This window comes from Suillus subalutaceus (genome assembly GCF_016647625.1).
Source record: "Suillus subalutaceus strain FC151 chromosome Unknown DFJ58scaffold_289, whole genome shotgun sequence".
Lineage (NCBI taxonomy): Eukaryota > Fungi > Basidiomycota > Agaricomycetes > Boletales > Suillaceae > Suillus > Suillus subalutaceus.
In genome coordinates, this window is record NW_024540538.1 from 17,390 (window position 1) to 36,834 (window position 19,445).

General features: G+C 47.6%; 6 protein-coding genes across 6 annotated transcripts; 3 read left to right on the forward strand and 3 right to left on the reverse strand.

Moving 5' to 3' along the window:
• Positions 1-4,038: 4,038 nt before the first annotated feature.
• DFJ58DRAFT_671454 (Aldehyde/histidinol dehydrogenase) lies at positions 4,039-4,587 on the reverse strand (the record flags this gene model as incomplete). Its single annotated transcript, XM_041382957.1, has 2 exons — positions 4,039-4,445; positions 4,500-4,587. Coding segments are annotated over 2 exons (495 nt in total), but the record flags the coding sequence as incomplete, so codon positions are not given.
• A 1,430-nt stretch (positions 4,588-6,017) lies between these two features.
• Positions 6,018-8,239, forward strand: DFJ58DRAFT_872184 (vacuole effluxer Atg22 like-domain-containing protein; the record flags this gene model as incomplete). The annotated part of the gene is made up of 12 exons (XM_041394342.1): positions 6,018-6,293; positions 6,322-6,513; positions 6,567-6,651; positions 6,704-6,921; positions 6,977-7,077; positions 7,127-7,145; positions 7,228-7,290; positions 7,341-7,637; positions 7,691-7,764; positions 7,827-7,854; positions 7,908-7,997; positions 8,057-8,239. The coding sequence occupies 12 exons, from the start codon at positions 6,018-6,020 to the stop codon at positions 8,237-8,239; spliced, it is 1,626 nt and encodes a 541-aa protein (XP_041235517.1).
• A 466-nt stretch (positions 8,240-8,705) lies between these two features.
• Positions 8,706-9,929, forward strand: DFJ58DRAFT_872185 (uncharacterized protein; the record flags this gene model as incomplete). The annotated part of the gene is made up of 6 exons (XM_041394343.1): positions 8,706-8,901; positions 8,959-8,978; positions 9,040-9,318; positions 9,540-9,636; positions 9,687-9,743; positions 9,796-9,929. Exons 1-6 carry the CDS (start codon positions 8,727-8,729, stop codon positions 9,927-9,929), a joined length of 762 nt encoding a protein of 253 aa, XP_041235518.1. The 5' UTR covers positions 8,706-8,726.
• A 7-nt stretch (positions 9,930-9,936) lies between these two features.
• Positions 9,937-10,227, forward strand: DFJ58DRAFT_872191 (uncharacterized protein; the record flags this gene model as incomplete). The annotated part of the gene is made up of 3 exons (XM_041394344.1): positions 9,937-9,992; positions 10,050-10,084; positions 10,142-10,227. Coding segments are annotated over 3 exons (177 nt in total), but the record flags the coding sequence as incomplete, so codon positions are not given.
• Positions 10,228-10,525: 298 nt separating this feature from the next.
• DFJ58DRAFT_872196 (chaperonin Cpn60/TCP-1 family) lies at positions 10,526-11,314 on the reverse strand (the record flags this gene model as incomplete). Its single annotated transcript, XM_041394345.1, has 5 exons — positions 11,238-11,314; positions 11,133-11,185; positions 11,012-11,091; positions 10,825-10,955; positions 10,526-10,776 (listed from the first exon to the last, which is right to left on the reverse strand). Exons 1-5 carry the CDS (start codon positions 11,269-11,271, stop codon positions 10,526-10,528), a joined length of 549 nt encoding a protein of 182 aa, XP_041235520.1. The 5' UTR covers positions 11,272-11,314.
• A 1,142-nt stretch (positions 11,315-12,456) lies between these two features.
• DFJ58DRAFT_719592 (major facilitator superfamily domain-containing protein) lies at positions 12,457-14,688 on the reverse strand (the record flags this gene model as incomplete). The annotated part of the gene is made up of 9 exons (XM_041384657.1): positions 12,457-12,651; positions 12,851-13,430; positions 13,490-13,525; positions 13,584-13,642; positions 13,696-13,772; positions 13,823-14,002; positions 14,061-14,170; positions 14,224-14,312; positions 14,572-14,688. 9 exons carry the CDS (start codon positions 14,686-14,688, stop codon positions 12,457-12,459), a joined length of 1,443 nt encoding a protein of 480 aa, XP_041235521.1.
• Positions 14,689-19,445: the final 4,757 nt, after the last annotated feature.

Here is a 19,445-nt window from a genome sequence, read left to right on the forward strand (position 1 = left end):
GATGCCTTCGGTGAAATTATATTGAGGAAAGAAAAAGCGAAAGAGTGATCTACACACCTTAGAGTGGCTTTGAATCGGTCGACTGGACTTCCTATCAACGTCGATACCACTACCGTCTGGGTGACTGGGAAGGTAGACTCCAACATCAACAACTATCTTGACCATCTCTTCGTCGATCTTTGCCTGTAAAGACACGTCAAATCATATCCTAGGACAAATTTCGACGGTCTCGCCTTTTCTCAGGTTTCGACTATTTCATGAAGCGCTTCAGTTTCCCAGAGATCCAGACAACCTTGTTGAGGAATCCAAATTCCCGATCGTAAAAATACACAGGCATCACCAGACGGCGAATCCACCACCCTATCAGACATCCGATCTAGCGCGAGCTTCATGAATCTTCCTAACTTCGTGTCAGTGGAGAGATGCAAAAACATGCATCGAACTCACGATTTCGGCAGCATCATCCTTGAAGCAATTGACTTTCGTGTTCCATATTCTGGTGGCAAAAGACTTGAGACACCTTTGCGGTTTTGAAGATGAACTGTGTGATATATCCTAAAGCGGACATTCAGAAACCATACCAGCAGGAGGTGACAGATACACACCGAGGCCACCAAACCAAAGGACCCGGACGTCTTGAGGAATGAAAAAGAATGTGAGGTTGACAGGACGCTGCTTTAGGACTCGATGGGCAAGAGCGGATCGTTGCCGTGTGACCCGTGTCGTCGCTCGATAAAAGTAACAGCGATCACAAGAGTGACAGGCGTTCGAATGATGATATACTGACAAAAACGTAAACTTTGGAATCACAATATCGCAGAACAACAATCACCTGCAAGTCTCGTCTGTCCACCTCGGAAGGAATCCCTGATCAAAAATTGTAGAGCTTCTGAAGTATCGGCTACCCGGTAGCATTGGACCGGACCCGATTCTGCACCTCAGCATGAGCTGCTGGGCTTTTCAAATGTTCGGCCGGATAGACCGCTATGGCTGGGTCTACCTCCCGCATTGCTCGGACTACGCCAGGCCAAGTCGACTATTGGAATGCATGAATCCCAGAGTCATCAAGGTGCTTACCCCAAGCATATTGCGCTCGAACAGGCTATGGGGGTCACTGCCTCGTGTTTCCTCGTTTTTCTTCGTTGCTAGGATTAACCCGGACCCAGGGATGGACAAGCAGTAGAGTCTGCCAAGCGGGCGGCCTTGCCCGCGGGAATGACATCTGCTTGTCTTCCGTGGGGATCAGCACATCATGAAGCCCGTCTGCCTGGACATCATATGTGGATCACACTTTTTGCGCATCAAGTAATGCATCATCCCATAGTATTTTGTTCGAGCTTGCCTTACTGCGATTTGCAAAGATGGTAGCAGTGGCAAAATCCAGGTCGATCGCCGCTGAGTATAGCTAGATGGCTCTGTCGTAATCCTCGTAGTGAGTGCATATCAACGACAAGGGTCTGCACAGAGCATCTTGTTCGTAGCCCGCCGCAGTTTCGCAGTATTGGCTGTGATCAGAATGTTTTCAAGGATCTTTAGGCGTCTTCTTTGCTTCGTGGCAGTTGTACTTGCATCTCGATCCAGGATAGGAGAGATGACTTCAAAACGAGGGAACTCGTTGCCTGGTCATTAGAAGTCAGGTTGGCAAGCACCTGTAAAATAATTCGAATTAAGGGTCAACGAGAGCGCTGGCACCACAGACCTCCAGTACTGTGCGTCGCAACGCTTGATCGCGAACTGAGCTCTGCACAAGACTTGAAAGAAGCTCCCATGTACTATGTCGGCATTTAAGCACCTTCTAATCTTCTGCGCTCATCAAGCCGTAAGATAGGAACCTGGCAATCCATCCACGCTCTTTCTTCCAGTCATCCGAACTGCCATAGAGCATGCCGTATAGCATTGGCACATCGGATCACGTCAAGTTCTGGGCGCTGAAGAAGGAAACGCGCCGTGCGCGGGTAGATGAAATCAGAAGGATAAAATACCCCACGAATAGCGTGAGATTGAATCAATGATGCGTGCGAAGGCCATAGTTAAATGGGCAATCAACGCCGCAAAACCTGCCAAGGACATGGGTGATGAGCCTCTCGCGCTCAAGTTCTGCCATGCTGACATGCGAGGCATAGCACCGAGCAGTGAGTAACCGTACACCTGTATCAGGGTGAGGCGGGAAGAGAAGTTTGTGTAATAACGCCCCGTCCCATAGTACTAGATGCTTGGGAAGGAGACGATTAGCGCGGAGAAGGCGATTATATGCCAGCAACATGCAGTGCAGACTAGTAGTTTCGATTTCAGCAACAGAAGGAGCCGCAGATATGAAAGCAAGTGGTCTCTTGGATAGACATGGTTTTTGCAAGAAAACGTATAAGCATCTAGAACCAAATATGAGACGAAAAAACACAAGTGCGATAATGAAACGCACAGACATAGCTCCTCATGAAGCTCGATGAGGAGACAACACGCGATGAACCTGTCGTGAAGCCATCTGGCGCATAAAAGGATTGAAGGCGAGACACTGGATAGTATCGTTGTGTCCGGCGAGAACAGAGCGTGGGCGATCAGTATCAGCAAGATCCCAAAGCTTAATTGTGTGTTCGCTGGATGCACTAGCGAGGACGTTAGACGCGGTGGGATGGAAGAGAACCTGACCGATCTTGCGTAGTGATGCATCGATGCGGGCGACGGGGTCAAAGTATTGCGGTACCCAATGATCGTGACCCCAGTCTTCAACAACGGAAGACTCAACCTTCCATATCATGACCTTGTCGTCTTCACTACCCGAGGCAACAATAGAGTCGTTATGTGGGAAACAATCAGTATCGAGGACGGGTTATTGGCAAGCTCGCGAAGGAACTTCATGATGGTCCAGGCAGACTACGAGTCAAGACCAGAGGTAGGCTCGTCCAAGAACAAGAGGAGCTTGGGCTATATCACAACACTATGAGCATATCACCCAGCGGAAACACCTATGGGACAAACCTTGGCAGTGAACGCAACGCCGATAGTCGTACGTTTGTGGTGCTCGACGCCCAAAGACCCAACAACGGCATCGCAGTGCGCGTACCCTGCAGCTGCTTGAAAGGTGTTACAGCGATGTCAAATGCAGAAGCAGTGTTGAATTCGGTCGCAGTGAACAGAATGGCGAGGAAGCCAACAAAGAAGGCACAGACGATACCAAAGTCCTGAAGAAGCCGATTAGTGAATCTGCGTCGGATACTTTAGCCGAAACTAAGCACTCCCATAACCGCATACAACTTGTTCAGCCCGATCACTGGCATTGGCCCATACAGATATGTATGTATCTCATAAGTAACTTATTTGATGAATTGACAAGCGTGTTGCACGATGTTCAACGATGCCGGAGTTTTGCTAGCCCTTGCACAACACACGTTCTTGCAATGCCCAATCATAACTTAACTTGAACAAGGTTAATTGATTAGCGCTGCCTCAAGGTTTGTGGTCAAGGGTATTCGGGTGCTTGTTATTTGAATTTTGGTTCTACCGAGTACTCTTCCCTCCCCCTAGTTCTTGAATCCATTTCCCTCAGGTCGATACAAATCTTTCACTGTTTGCAATGAACGAAGACCGCAGGCCAAAACATCCTCCAGAGCCCTCTGAATCCAGAGAGGCAACTACTGGCGAGAGCTTCGTACGTGCTCTTATGCGATCACTGTCGACAAGCGCTAATAGCATCGTCGCTGCCTCTTTACGCATCCTTCATCAGGAGCCAGCCCCGTAGCGGATTTCGACAGACCCTCCAGAAATTTAAGAAGAATTTGACTTAAAAAGTTTCTGTACGTCGACCTTGAGCTTCTGCTGAGGGAGCTGGAATATAGCTCATATATATTGTGCAGAAACGCTTCAAGCGTTCCCGCAACCAAACCCCTCCTGTCCAGAACGCTGACCATGAAGGTACTTCGTCGAATCAGAATATTGAGGTAGGTGATCATTATTGTAATCTTGAACTTACCTGAGGTCCATCAAGGATGTGTCGCGTCTACATCCTTCCAATGGTGAAATTTTGTCCTGCACACACGCCTATTAATCTTGCATGCAACTCATACACACAGTATGCCCACCTTGATACTCAAAGTCGCCACGAATGCTGCGCAAAACCACACTTCGCACGTCTGCCGACTTGTGGATGACATGAAAATTCTTCCCTCCTGTCTCGCCGACGATTCTCGGATACCCTTTGTACTTGTCTAGGTTTGCGGCAACGTTTTTCCATAGCTTCTTGAATATAAAGGTGCTGCCCGTGAAGTGGAGTGCTGCAAAGTTGGTGTGGGATATGGCCTGTGGGACAACCTCTGGAGGTAGCCCAAGAACAAACTGGATGACGCTAGCTGGAACACCAGCCTCCGTAAGAATCTGGTAGACCAAGTAATTGGAATACATAGCCGCTGGTGAAGGTTTCTGTATGACTGTGTTACTGACGATTGCGGGAACTAAGAGATGAGTCATTCAGAACGTAAAACTCGTTATAGAATAGTCGTTCGTACCACCTGGAATGTTGCCACCGATTACTGCGAAGTTGTATGGTGAAACTGCGAGAACAAATTCTTCCAGCGCACGATAATCGACGCGGCTAAGCAATCACTGCCGACATGGTTCAGCATCAGGAGTGACTCGTAAAGTTCACATAGACTCACCATCATGTAGGTTCATTTTCGACTGCAGGTACCTTGAATGTGGCCAGCACTGCGCGCTATCAAAATTTTCATCCGTATGAAACGAGGGCAGAACCTGACCCTAGGTTTCAGCCACGTCAGCGCCTTCGTTGAACACCGGCGTCGACACGGCAGTCAAGGTTTCGCCCTCTCATCAATACCAGTTCAAAATATGTCCTATCTTCGATAGGGCGCTACCTCGCACCGAACTGTTTTGTACCGCGAGTTGGCAGACCTGACACGCGTTAAGCAGGAAAATTGTTCGGTCAATGGGACTCACGAGTCGAGAATGCCTCCTGTCTTTCTCAATTTCTCGCAGTACGTCTGCAAGGAGATCCCACTTTAATCCATGTTTTCTTCTTTTCCTTCTGCTTCCCGTTATGCAATGCGCTTCATCAAGCGCAGCCCATGCATTTTCATCATCACTTGTCTCTGAGGAACCGAAGCCGTGGGTTTTGGAGCATCAAGTACATAATAACACTGTCGTTTGGCGGTGCTAAAAATCATTTTGGCGCTATTGGTTAGCATCCAAGGAGACTAGTGGTGTTCAGCTGTACCTGATGCAGTTATGGTATTCGAGGCTATGAGAGTTTGAAGGTATGCGCGAAAAGCGAGCGCGTCGTAGGACAGCAGGTACCTTGATGGAGAACCTAGGTCAGTTGTATTAAATGGACGTCTCAGCGTCGCGAGGTCACCTACAAGTTGCTTCGTCTGTGAACCGACCTTGTACTATACGGGGTCTGATTGCCCGCGCACTGCTGCACCAAAGGAACAGAAGTATGCGGACTCTAAGTTAAGATCATCAAGCTCAAGCTGTGAGATGAATGAATGAGGATTCGTTCAGGTGCAAATAAGACCAGCTCGATGATACTTACTATCTTCTTAAGCTCGGAAAGGGTGACAGTCATGCATTGTACGATCGCATGGTGAATTGCCTCCATAGGCTCCGTAAGATGCTGATACAGCTCGATAACATCTACTGTACGTGTTTCGAGTGTTTTCTTGATGTCTTCATGAAATCTGGACAAAAAACGGGTGAGAAAAACGGCGATAAAAGCACTAGAAGGTGAATAACGCGATCATCAGTGAGGAAGGTCACCCACAGCAGATATATATAAACGCGTTAATTGAAGCTCCTTCATGAGGTTCTTCATGCATGTGATACGACGAAGTCCAAGTCCACATGCAAGGATTAGCAAGTCTGAAGTTGCAGGGTCGTGAATATCCTTAAGAGTATCCGGAACGGCAGGAGTAGATTGAATTCGAACTATTTGAATTTTACGTACTAGTAGCTGGAGCTTAGAAGTTCTGGCACGTGACAGATGGACGCGTCTTTTGGGCAGCTTCGCCATGGCAAGGGGTAAAACGGTCCCCCTTGCCATGACCAATTTTCCTGGTCATGGCTGCGCCGCGGTCACGTGGTGTGGTTTCGCTGTTCGATACACTATTACTCTTGTTCTCAACATATACAAACTCAACAGCATTGTCTTGGGCAATGATCCTTGCCGTGTATTTGAGATCAAGATTGCACCGACAGAGAGTGTCAGCACCCTCCAAAAGGTTATCAAGGACGCGAAGAAGCCACAATTTGACCGTGTTGCCGCTGACGGACTCGAGATATGGCTGGTGAGTGATCATCGATCGATACCCGAAGTCTAATGCCGACGATCTGATCATTTGGAAGGTCAAGATAAATTTGAACGACCTTGTTCAGTCTCGACATCCCACCAACCAATCATCTGTCACAGTTACTGCTCCCACAACCTTCAAAGCCCGCCTACACTACCTATGGACTGCTCGTGCATTGCCGCCAATTTTCGATGCTCATCTTGCCTCGGGTCAACTGGTATGCCTGATTCATTTTTCTCGCTGTAGCCCAGGTCTCATATTCATTTACAGCACAACGATGTTGGCGATGACTTGATTCATGATGGAGATTCAGTGGTATGCTGGGCTGCACAGTATGCCTCTATGGCACTTACTAGTGAGTTTCCGGGCGTCTCGTTTTTCTTGTAACGTCTGATCGTTTTGTGCAGCGCCGAATCGATGGGTCCTCGCGATGGTTCTTTACATTATCGGTTTCGTATCATACGGTGCGACTCTTGTTTTCTATGCCGCTCTATTCCCTCGCCTCGCACGCAATACCCCACATGCACGCCAGTTGAGAGAGAAGTACGAAAGCGGCGAGATTCCTCCTGAAGTTTACGAGCAAGAGGAATCTCTGGAAAAGAATAGGATCAGTAATATCTCTACCGTGCGCTGTAGGGGTTGTGCCTCTTGTCGTCGAAGCTAACGATCTTTTAATACAGGTTTATAGTAATGTCGGGTACATAATCACCTTATCGCTGAACTTAGCGCTTTTGTTGCCGATGACGAACAACCCCAAGGTAGACAATTATGTCCTCGTGTTGTAAGCTTCTCGTCAATCAGGTATTTGACTTGTATTGATTGACGTGTAGTGTCACCACGTACTGGGTGGTACTTGGTATCTGGTGGTGTGAGCATATTGTAGCATATCTCTAATATGCGTCCTGCTGAAAACCCTCGAGTTGTCCTCCAGGAACCCAGGCCAGGCCCTAGTTTACCTGAAGGCGAACACTACATGACGATTGGATGGAAGCAGGTAAGTATTGGACATAATATCCCTGAGAAATCCACTCACGAGGACATTAGATCTGGGCTACGCTGAAGACATACAAGCATCTTCCCTACACCTTCGCGTACCTGTTCTCCTTCTTCCTTCTCGCAGATGTACTGTTTGGTTGCCTATCTCCTGACCCACGCCTGACATTTTCTTGGACAAGGGCTGAATACTACCGGGACTCTCGCTGCCATTTGCCAGAACAACAAGTTCGGTTTCTCGTTCCCGCAAAATACCTACTTGGCTTGTCACAGGCGATTGCCTCGACTATCAGTACTCTCGTCTTCTGGTACATCCAGAGATATTGGAAGATTAGCACGAAGAAGATGGTGTGTAGCACTAGTTTTTCACGTACATATTTATCTGATTGACAACGGTACAGTTCGTGGTGACTAATGTGGTCACGATTTTGATTCCGCTGTGGGGTATGATTGGAATATGGACAGAAAAACTTGGGTCGGTGCCATTTAATCTGTTTTTTTTCCACCCATCGTCACTTTGTCTAATATGTACATCAGGTTCCATAATGTCTGGGAGTTTTGGTTCGTCAAGAATACACTTTCTTTCTATCGTGTTTTTATATTATTCTCAGGGCATAGAACATTGTGTTCGGCCTTTTCCAGGCGCCTTACTACGCATTCTCCCAGATAATGATGGCCGAGCTTAGTCTGCCCGGTTTTGACAACATGGTGTGTATCCTGGATTCGTTGCACTTCCCATCTCATTGCGTTCGGCTTACGTCAGCCAGTTCTTCGGTCTGTTTGGTCTATCCAACCGCGCTTCTTCTATGGTGGGACCTAATGTCATCCAGGTCATTATCAACAGGACGGGGAATGACTGGCAGGGATTCCCGTTCCTCTTTGCGTTGTGTACGGCTGCCTCAGTGGTGATCTGGTTTGGGGTTGATGTCACGAATGGGCGGATGCCGTGAGGCGGGCGGCTGAGCAGCGCAGGCACACGCAATAGAACGATCGATATATATGTGCTCTTCGGAGTGATTTCGGGTATTTCTGATATATCCATCATGTCTGGCAGCATGCGACATTTGACGCCCACCAAACAGCATTGGCCAAATGCACACATGTCATACAGTCACTTCGAAGGCCGTCCGATCGTCCTGACCTGAAGCACAGCCACCTGCAACTATTGTTCGGATCCAGAATAGTCAGTCAATGTACAACTCAGATATTCAAGTTAACGTTCTCGAATTGGCCTATATCGGCTTATATCTTTGCGTATCCGATTTCTATATCTCTACCTGAAAAGACAGAAAACAAAGCCTCAGTCAGGAGTGAGCATCGATGATTCTTATTCCGAGTCCTGCTAAGCCCCACAAGGAACGCGCAACCATTAAATGCAAAAGAGAGAACACACATGGCCTCAATTTGTTTGGTCTATCGAGCTCGTTCTCGACCGCCATGTCCACGTCGCCTCCATCGGAAAACTTAGCTCCTGCCTTCCACACTCATGTAAAACAGGTTGTGGACATCAAGTCAGACGACTCATCTGACCTGAACGCGAACCAAATTGCTATCTCATCCATTAGCAAGGATGAACCGCTTGTGACCAGAAGGGAGTTATGGAGCTATGACTGTGCGTTCCAACACACGTGCTTCCTCCCTGCCATTTCTTGACTACGTTAAACATGAGTGTACTCTAACGGTGGTAATGTCAGTCAATCAGGTATTCGTGTATTCCCCACTCTACTCATTCCACGTGTCATCCAACCAGGGTGTCGGTTTGGGCTATACACAGACCTTGTTCCAAGGGCTTGCCACGGTGGCAGGCTATGATCCCGTCGCAGGCCCTGGCCCATCATGTCTTGCAGATACTGCTTCTGGCCAATGCGTAGTTCCCTGGGGTAGCGGCACAAAGTCAGTTTCAAGTGTGATGCTGACTGCAGATGGTGCTAGTTTCGCTATCATGACAGCTGTGTTAACTGCGCTGAAGACTGTAGTACAGCCGGTGGAGCAAGGTCGTGCGGTATTCTGGACCCAGTTGGCACTTTCAGTATCCCATTTCAGGTGACACCGGCACGGCCATGGCAGGAGAATTCAAATGGTTGAATTTTCGCCTTTGTAACACATTTGATCACTCTACTGAAGATCAGTCTCTGCAAATCTGGCAACTGACCATGCAATAGGATGACGTCGTCAAATGAAGGTACGCAAAGACAATTATGTGTGGGACGCGAGCTAACTTGAACAAGCGTATAGTACATCCAGCTGTAGGAGCTGCAAAAGACGCCAGACACCCAAGGTATCAAGATCGTTGATGGCCAGAAGGAATCTGTACTGGGTCACAAACAGCTTGCTGACCGCACGAAAGGTCTGTGTGCATACATTCTTTGATTTTCAGCTATTCTGAACATTCTGCAGAGTTCAAGAAGATCCCAGATGACGAGAAGCTGAATTCGTTCGAAGGCTTGCTCAAAGGTCCGCATATCCTCTTCTCAGTGACTTTCTATCAATTGATAACTCCAGACAGAAATCGACAGCCTTACGAAGTGGTCAAAGGTTTCTGAGAATGTGTTCCTCAACATGTACGAGGTCCTGGCCGAAGTACCAGATCCATACCCTATACTATATATCTTGCCCGTCTACAGGCCTACAAACGTTTAAAAAGAAAGATATTACTCTCCGAAAAAAGAAAAATGCAGATAACCAAGCCGCCTTCCGCCAGAGGTAAGTCATACTTCTTGAACCCCTGCCTTATCCATGCTTAAATCTCATGTCTTTGAGGCGAGCAAACTACATAGCGACTCTAGAAGAGACAGGTTAGATTATCTCCAGTTTATTCTACCCCCATCACTCATATTTGTCATGTGTGGCAGTCACTAGTCTCGAGTCCGTCCTCCTCCAGCTTCAGGATTCATGTCGTGAAGCACGATCCGAAGCTGGGTATCTACGACAAGACAATACACGCCTTAGATATGAATTGCACAAACATGAGAAGTCCTGGAGAGCCCTTTGGCAGGTGAAGAAGATAGGACAGGCTCCTGAATCTGCCGACTTTCCCCCGCTCCCTTCGTCTTTTGCTTCTCATCCTCAACAGACCAAAATCAACAATCGTACCCCCTCATCACATGGTCATTATAGTGATGATACTCCGCAACGATTACCAGATCACTCATTTGATCCCTAGGGTTTGTATCATTCTTCTCGTCACCAGTGGACTATGTAACCACCATTATTTGTACTGCGATTCAAGATCCCAGTTACTTACTGTATTGCACGGCTTGAAGGGCCAAATGGCACATTAAATCGCTCCAGCGTGCCACGAATTTGGTGCCGATGGAAGTTTTAATGAGGGAGAGCATTTCTTCACCCGACGACGTGTCGATGGGGATAGAGATGCGATTTACGATCGCGAGAGCTTCTTTGAGGGCTTTGTTGTAAGCGGAAATGATAACAACAGGGTGGATATCGCGTTCAAGCTGCGAGAGGGATTGAGCGAGAATTTCTCCCGCTATATGACAATGAGAGAATGATATGGTTTCGAAGCTTATGAACACACCAAGGATGATGACGCTGGTCGCACCATCACCACCTTCTTCATCTTGAGTACGACTGAGTTCGATCATGTTCTTTGCTGCAGGGTGTGCAACGTCAATTTCACGGAGAATCGCGCTCTCATCATTTGTTAGCCTATACATTATACATTACTCAGATATATTGATGGCAGGAAATGTGTAGAGGCGCACAGTATGCCACCCATTGGATCGAGGATCATCTTGAGCATGGCTTTTGGGCCAAGACATGTTCGAATAACATCAGCGATAGTCTGTTTGAGAAGCAAGTATAAATGAGAGGAAAATGAAGTACATGTTGACAATGATACTTGCCTTTGCGGCAGTGATGCCTCTCTGGTGCAGTGTCTGCAAAACATCGCGTTCAGTGATGCATTTAAAAAGTGCGGGTGGTACATACTCATGACGAACACTGGTGTATGTCCTGCCTGCATGGTTGAATAATGATTGTGGATCGCCCTGGACAATGAGCGAGCAAGGGCGAGCCTAAAATGCTGCCTTTGTATGATCGCGTGGTTAAGGTGCAAATTGAGATATTGTCAATGTAATCGTTTCGTCGCGAGAACTTAGTATTGAAATTGGAGAACGGTAGTCGACGAGAAGGGACTACGAGAGAGGAAGAGAAAGGACTATGAGAGGTGAGGTTTTGAGGAACGAATTAGTAGAAGTAATTGATTCGGTTTTTGTGTGGGAAGGTCTGTTTTTGCCCGACCAGCGCAAGAGGGCGGGGGTCTGGGCGGATCACGTGATCCGAGACAAAAATCCGAAGCCGAGATGTTCGGAATCGAAGAGTTTTGAGAATGAAGAAAAAACAGACCTTCGGAGCGTGATATGTCTGAGAACGTGCGTAGACCGAAGAACACACGAACCCAGACCAAAAACCACGCTGGAGTATAAGATAGGGAGGTGGGTGGGTGGACAAAAAACGTCGAGCGACGCGCAAATGGGGATGAGCGCAGAGAAGAAGAAAGAATGGAGAATCTGTTCTCGAGCTGAGCCTTAAGAATGAGAGGAGCGAGACGTGTGCTTCGTTAAGATCGAAGCACCCGTCTTGGAGAATCTGCACATGGGCCTGCTTACAAAGGCCATGTTTCATGCGTCAACGCTCGCAGGCTCGCGATCCGCTCTGAAACGGCCATCACCCTAACCGATTACTGTGACATGACATCGTATGACGTTATGTCACCATAATTACTTCGATTCAAACTTTCAATGAAATTACTACTAGTCACCTGGAATCCGGAATTTGCATCGGCAGAAACAAGAGATGATTAATATTGCTGAATCGATAGCTGAACTCATAGATCGTCCATCAGCTATGTATACAGTCACTCTGATCTAGAATAAGCAATCTTATCTCCCTCGTACATATCTTCAACGCATGTCAGTCTACCCAATGCCTTGATCTTCGTGATCACCATGTAAAGAAGCGCCTTGAAATTTAATTTTTTTTTCAAATGAACATATAGCAGGCCTTGGCGAGTACTACGTGAGTGCTTCTCGGACAGCAAGACACTGCTAAGTTGGTTCAGATCTTAATTCCAATTCTACACCACTACGAACTGCAAAAGTCAAAAACATCATTACATCTCCTACGCCCACCATGCGCTTTGTTAGTTTTAAGATGCAGGCTGACGTACACATCTGCCAGCACGGCAGGAAGGTCCAGTACGCACTGCCAGCCAAACCAGGGGCACCGAGATCAAACATATCCCCCCTAGAAGAACAAATGTCCACCCAGCGTCAATCTTGCAAAGTAGCAAGTCGATCACGGAGACTAAAAACGCTCTCATGGAGCACCGTATAAGGTTATTCTGCGGTCTTTGTCACAATGTTGTGTATCACAGAAATCCGACGCACTCACACACGCAGTCACCGAAGAGCCTTGCGACGGCATAAGGTCGATCAAAAGAGTTTGAATGGTAGTGAGTATAGCGATTTATGAAAAACCGACTGTGTAACCAAACATTGAGCACTAAACTATGAACAAGAATCGAAAAAGGACTCACTAACGAATTGGAGGACCAGAGGAACTGCAATGGTCGTTCGCGCTTGAAAGTACAAGCCATACCCGGTGCAAGCTGCGCAGAATATAATCATCCAAAGTGACAATCTCTTCAGCCTTGTTGCTTCGATGGGAAAATCGACATCGCTTATGATATCACCTGGGATACCCTTCTCTGGCGTTAAATTACGAATCAGCCGTTCCTTCGCAGTCCTGTAATCCAAGTCCATGAGCTTGCCACTGAACATTGCACCCAGCGCAAGCCCGCCTCCGGGGGCCAGATGGCAAATCCCAATATCCGTCTCTGTCAGGTGAGGGTAGTTTTCTTCGAACAATGAAGATATAGTCGCCAGAATTGCGGTGAATACTGCGTATTGAATGCCATTGAAAGCCAGGAGGTTCAGGACATCAACATATGCGAACAGACGGAAAGGGTTATGAGATTTACGAGCAGGTGGACACTCCACCTCAGAATCCTTGTGGCAACGCCCCATTAAGGGTAATAAAGGATGATACTGGATAGGCGGAAAGACACTACCATTTCCGACGATGCTACGCAAGGTCTCCGGGAGGAACCTGACACCCAGGCTACGTCAGAGAGAATAACTCCAAATATCGCAACTTAGATGACCATGACAATAAAACACGCTGAACTGGAGATACAGAGGAACCAAAAAATGGATCTGGATAATGGACTGCATGAGCAAAACATTGTTCTATTTGTGCGGAATACTGATTCACCTCCATCCGAGCTTATCCGCAAGAGCGCCTCCTACAACGGTTCCTATTGCAGGTCCAACCTACAAAACGCAATTACTATATAGTCAAGTTATGTGGCCCTGCGCTCACTCACCTGTGGACCCATTGTGAAGATGCCGAAGAAACCACCTCGCTCCGCGAGGGTAGCAATGTCTGCAATTATACCAGCACCTGTAGCAAATTAGATGAAGCGCAAAAATAAAACATACACGGTAACGTACCGATCGTGAGCGTGCTAGCGCTACCAACCGCTTGGAGACACCGAAGAACCATCAACAACCAGGAGTATGATGTTGGTACGAACGCCAGACCGATACAAGCAAGGCTGAGAACAAACAAACATCCAAGCGACGTTGGTCGCCTGCCCATGCGATCTGCGAGAGTACCCCAGAACATGGGTGCTTTAAGTGGTAACGATGAGCCCGGGCAGACAGCATACAGCAGGCTTCACTGACACACCCTGAAACACTAGATAAACCGTCACCGTGAGGTTGGTAAGTTCGACAGTCCTGTCAAACGCAGTCGCGATCATTGAAATGGCAGGAAGGTATATGTACGCTGTCAGCGGGCTGAAAAAACTGTTCACAACAGTTTCAATGTTGAGGAACAACCATTTGCTCACCTAAACAACCCTGCTACGGATGCAAGAGTTACTATGAGCCATTTTTCGCAAGTCGTAAATATAGAGTAAGGAGGTTCGACATCTTGCTCCTTCGGGAGCACGACAGGAATACTATGGACTTCATCAGTTTGGACCGAAGACAAATGATAAACCACAACTGTTCAAATATTCAGGCTGTAACTGTCTATTGCGCATCGGTTATCGCTGACCCGAAATTAGCTTCGCAGATTCTTGGAGTGGGTGTTCGCACTCTTGATATCCGCTCATCACGCCCTTGACGCCTCGTGCGGTGTACCATTATCGGTCACTTCACTTCTGGCACTTGGTTCACTTAATGCGATCTCGCACCAGAACGGAGTGCTTGGAAGGTTTAGCAAAAGTGTTCGATACCACGATGGCTGACGTGCGAAGCCTCGCCAAGGAGATACATGCCACAGAATGACTAAAAATCATCAACTCGGACATTTGATACAACTTTCGTGATGGACTCACCGCTAGCAATTCAGATCCAATTGATCTACGGATGTCATTGCCCAAGCCTCAAGGTGTAGTTCCCTGAGGCACTTCCGCTTTAGGACATTTTTGTCCATTTCTGTTCCCTACCAATGACCTAACACGATATGATGTTGATAACTTGTCGTCACCCCAGGTCCGTCCCGGGAGCCATCTGATTACCAACAAAAGGCATCCATTCTGTACGGGCAGGAGAGTCAGAATTCAATTCCGATGTCGGCGCTAATGCATTGGGCAGGACCGCCGGACGGATTGAAACATAGAGGTCCCGATAAAAAGACTGTTAAAGTTCTTGCCAAGAAATCAATGCTTCAACGCGGTAAGAATGTATCAACTCACAGTCCAGCTTCTGGAACTGCTTCTCACTCTCTTCGCTAAACAGAAGTAGTTTGGTTAGGCCTGGTCCGCAAGCTGATTAACTTCACAAGAGATTTGAGCTACTTGTTTACCATTCTTGCGATTTCTACTTAGCAGCGGAGTTTATCATCCCACCGTCGAATGACTCAGTCGTCTTGTTTAACCCTCGGAAATGATTCTCCCTTCAGCACAGGTCCAGTATGGGTCGATTCACCATCGGTTGTATTCATATGCGAGACGACTGTCCGTCAGGACGCTAGAACCAAGCAAGCCAGTAAAATACCGTCAGTTAGGCTCACGAGAAATATTTGAGAAAATACTTGCTACAACAGTGTAATATGACATCACGGCTTTAATGCACTGGGCTCGTAGAAGTATATTGCAAGGGGCTGAGTGCTGAGGTTCAATCAAGCCTCGAAATTTGCGAAGAATATTTCCGGTTCTCTCACTAAGAGCATGATATGTCAATGATCGCCCCTTTGGTTGGTTTAACTTCGACCGGACGCGGCTGCCGGTATCTATTGATCGTTGGGTCTCCGAGGATAATGATGCTTGGACAAGTAAGCGATCGAAGCAATCGAATAGTGTTTGACGTCAAACTTACGGTTATATTGTCGCGAGTGAGCATGAAAACACGTTCGTTGGACCAAGATAGACTCGGAAGGGTGGTGGGTCCAATATGCGCGCTTGAAACAGATTTCTTCGAGGGTGAAGCTTCATTTAATACGATATACTTCGGGTTTTGTACACGACCCACTTGAGAACGACTCGGAACATCGCCCGACATCACACCCTGAAACAATATAGTTTGGGGTGAGAAGGCAGAGGCTCTAGCATGGAAGGACGAGTGCTTGGTGGTGGGCGCTTGCAACTTTCGGCGCCGTCCAGGATAAAACGGTCCTTGTCCAGTTTGCAGTGTAACAAAACACAGCCATGCGATAGACTGCAGTCGAAAGTCAGTACTAGTCAGTCCGGCATCGCACGTCGGAGTTCAGAAACACATGCCGGCTGTTCGTCAACATGCTCGCCGGTCTGCACGACTTCAAGCCAACACCCGTTTGCGCTCGAGGGGAATGGACCCCCCCTCCACCTCAAATTTTTCTAAAAGCCATCAAAGCCGCCCACCTCTTGACGCTATGTCTACCCCATTATCCATGCACCTTGCCTAATATTTGGGAGGCCCATGACCTTTGAAACGCCGTAAGTATTCTCATGGTCAGCTTTGTTTCACTTGGCTCGCAAGATGCGTTACCTTTTCTATATACATAGATGTATTGATCCTCTGAGCTTGTCACGCTGATCGAAGTGGTTTGTCACTGTCTGCAGTGTGTGAGTAGTCAATCCTCTTTTTTCGAGCTCGAGTCATGCTGATCGAAGTCGTTGCCCACTGTTGGCAGGCTGTGAGCGTGTCGATCCTCCTTCGAGCTCCAGCCATATTGATAGATGCCATTTCCCGCTGTTCGCAGGCTGTAAGTGTGTTGATCCTCATTCAAACTCGAGCCACGCTGATTGAAATCTTTACCCACTGTTCACAGGCTGCGAGTGTGTCGATCCCTGCTCAAATTCAAGTCATTCTGATCGAAGTCGTTGTCCATCCATTGACTCTACGTGAGTGTAGCAATCCTTCTTTGAGCTCGAGCTACACTGATTAAAGTCCTTCACCACTATTCGCAGGATGCGAGTATGTCAATCCTCCTTTGAGTTCGAATCATACTGATCGAACTCCTTGTCCACTGTTCGCAGATTGTGAGTGTGTTGATCCCTCTTCGAGCTCAAGCTATGCTGATCGAAGTCGTCGCTCACTGTTTGCGGCCTTTGAGTATCCCAATTCTTGAGTTCGAGCCATGCTGATTGAAGTCGTTGCCCACTCTTCACAGGATGTGAGTGCGTCGATCCTCCTTTGAACTCGAGTCATGCTGATTGAAGTCATTTCCCCCTGTTCACAGCTTGTGAGTGCGTCGATTCTCCCTCGAGTTTGAACCAGGCTAATGGAATTCGTTGCCCTCTGTTCACAGCTTGTGAGGGTATTGATCCTCAGTCTTTGGTTCCTCATCTGTTGGTAAGCGATTTAACAGTCCTGTGTTTTTACTAAGATATTAAGATTTATGACGGGTTCTCTCGCGTTCAGGAAATATGGCCATTCATGAAACATTGTCAGCGCCTTCTCAGCTTGAGCCATGCCGATTGAAGTCGTCGCCCTGCTGTTCCCAGAACGTGAGTGCGTCGATCCTCATTCGAGCTCGAACCATGCTGATCAAAGTCGTTGCCTACCATTCGCAGCCTGTGAGCGCGTAGATCATCCTTCGAACTCGAGCCATGCTGATCGAGGTCCTTACCCACTGTTCGCAGATTGTGAGGGTGTTGATCCTCTTTCGAGCTCGGGCCCTGGTGATCGACATTGCTGTGAGCGTGTCGATTCTCCTCCGAACTTGAGCCACGCTGATTGCCCATTGTTCGCAGGATGTGAGTGCGTCGGTCTGTCTTCAGGTTCGAGCCATGCCGATCTAAGTCGTTGCCCACTGTATCATCTATTCCATGGCTGCCCAACAGCCAGCGAGGGTGAGTAGTTTTATCGTCCTGTCTGATTGGACGTTGCTGATGCTTTACAACAGCGCAATTCTTCTCCGTCGAAAAGTAGCGATGTTTTCAAGCTGGTCAGCGCAACTGTCATCATTAGCGTACGCACTGATAAATCGCGAACACTTTCTTTAGGACGCTCAAGGAAGGGTGATTAAATCGCTCAGCGTCAGCAAAATCCCCACTGAATATATTTCAAGGTTCTTGATTCGTATCACTTCGGTCGCATCCCGTTGCGCAATGTGGCTGCGACTCCTGATGGTCAGCAGCTGCTGGGTGTGCGTCCACTTCTTGCAGCACCTAATGGGTTGCATCCAAGCCGCACCACTAGGGTTGAAAAATGCATAATAGGTGATCCATAGATCATCCGATTGACTTCATATAACACAGTTTTCAATATGGAGACTAAAGCGTTCGAAAGGTGAGTTACCTTCATCTTTTCAAATATTTTTTACTGACGCCCGTCGTGAACGATGTGCGCGACATTACAATATCCAAAAGGGGTGGAAACGCGCTGGTTTCCTTTGAGCGCAAGGTACTGAGAGCCATGATATCCTCTGATCACTCATTTCATTGCGCCTGTGCCGCTATCGAATAATGGACGCCACGCTTACTGTGCAGGACGTTCACATGACTCCGGTACAAGACTCAGGCCCCTCGATTTCGAGCGAATCACATCGGCTACTCGCGCCCATGTAGCGGTTGTCAGTGTTCGAAGCATCTGATCAAGGTAAATAGAATTCCTTGAAGTAACAAATATTCACAAATTTTGATTTCCGTAGTTCTACGCGTAATAGTACGATGATCTTATATTTTCACTGGGCTTAAACTTAATCCGCAGTGAAAGTCGGACATAGCCATTTCCACGGAGGGTCGACGGATTTGTGAGTTTCGAGTAGTCGGTTAGACTCATATAGATGGAAATCGAAGTTACGCAAACACATGTTGAACGACGCGTTTGATTTTGTGCACGCTGCGCAGCTCAACGTGTTCAACGTACGTTCAACAAGTCTTGAGCAACATTGATTTTATACTTTGTTGTGTTACTGAGGCTACTCGAAATCAATCCGAAGGCTCCCAAAGGTGCGTTCTTTCATTTACTATGTGGCTACTAAGCACATGAAATTGTAGTTAGCCTATGGACGCAGAACATTGGTGTTGCTGTCGGAAATATTGTCATGGACAGCGGAAGTGTCTGAAGTCCCTCAGGACATGGCAAAGACACCTGCAAGTGGCTGATGAGAATGAGAAGCCTCGAGTGCGAGCTGCAAGGCTCTCTCGGTCATTTCAAAACTTTGTTGCTACTACTACGAACAACGCACCAGCTGCAGGACCATCTCAACCTCCCGTTGCCTCCGGTTCGGGACGTACACCCTCTTCCACTACATCTTCCAGTAGCAGTGATGACGACAGGCCTTCACGCAAGCGCAGATGTGGATCAGAAGAACCGTTTGTTAATGTAAGACAAATGTACAATCTAAGTTACCTCGCTAATATTATGATGTAGGATCTCAATCTTCCGCATCCCCCAGGCAGTCCAGACAACGATCAATACATACCAGAGCCAGACTTTGATGCCTTGCCCCGAGATCTTGAAGGCCGTGATGATGACGAGCAGCATCGAGAGCCTGATGGACCGCCTGACGATCTTGACAATAATGAGATGCGTGCAGCCAATCAAGATCAGCGTGACGAGACACCACCTGCAGCACATTGGCATAATTCCATTGAAAGATCTTGACCTAGATCAGTTGGGTCGTGATGCGAAACGTTTT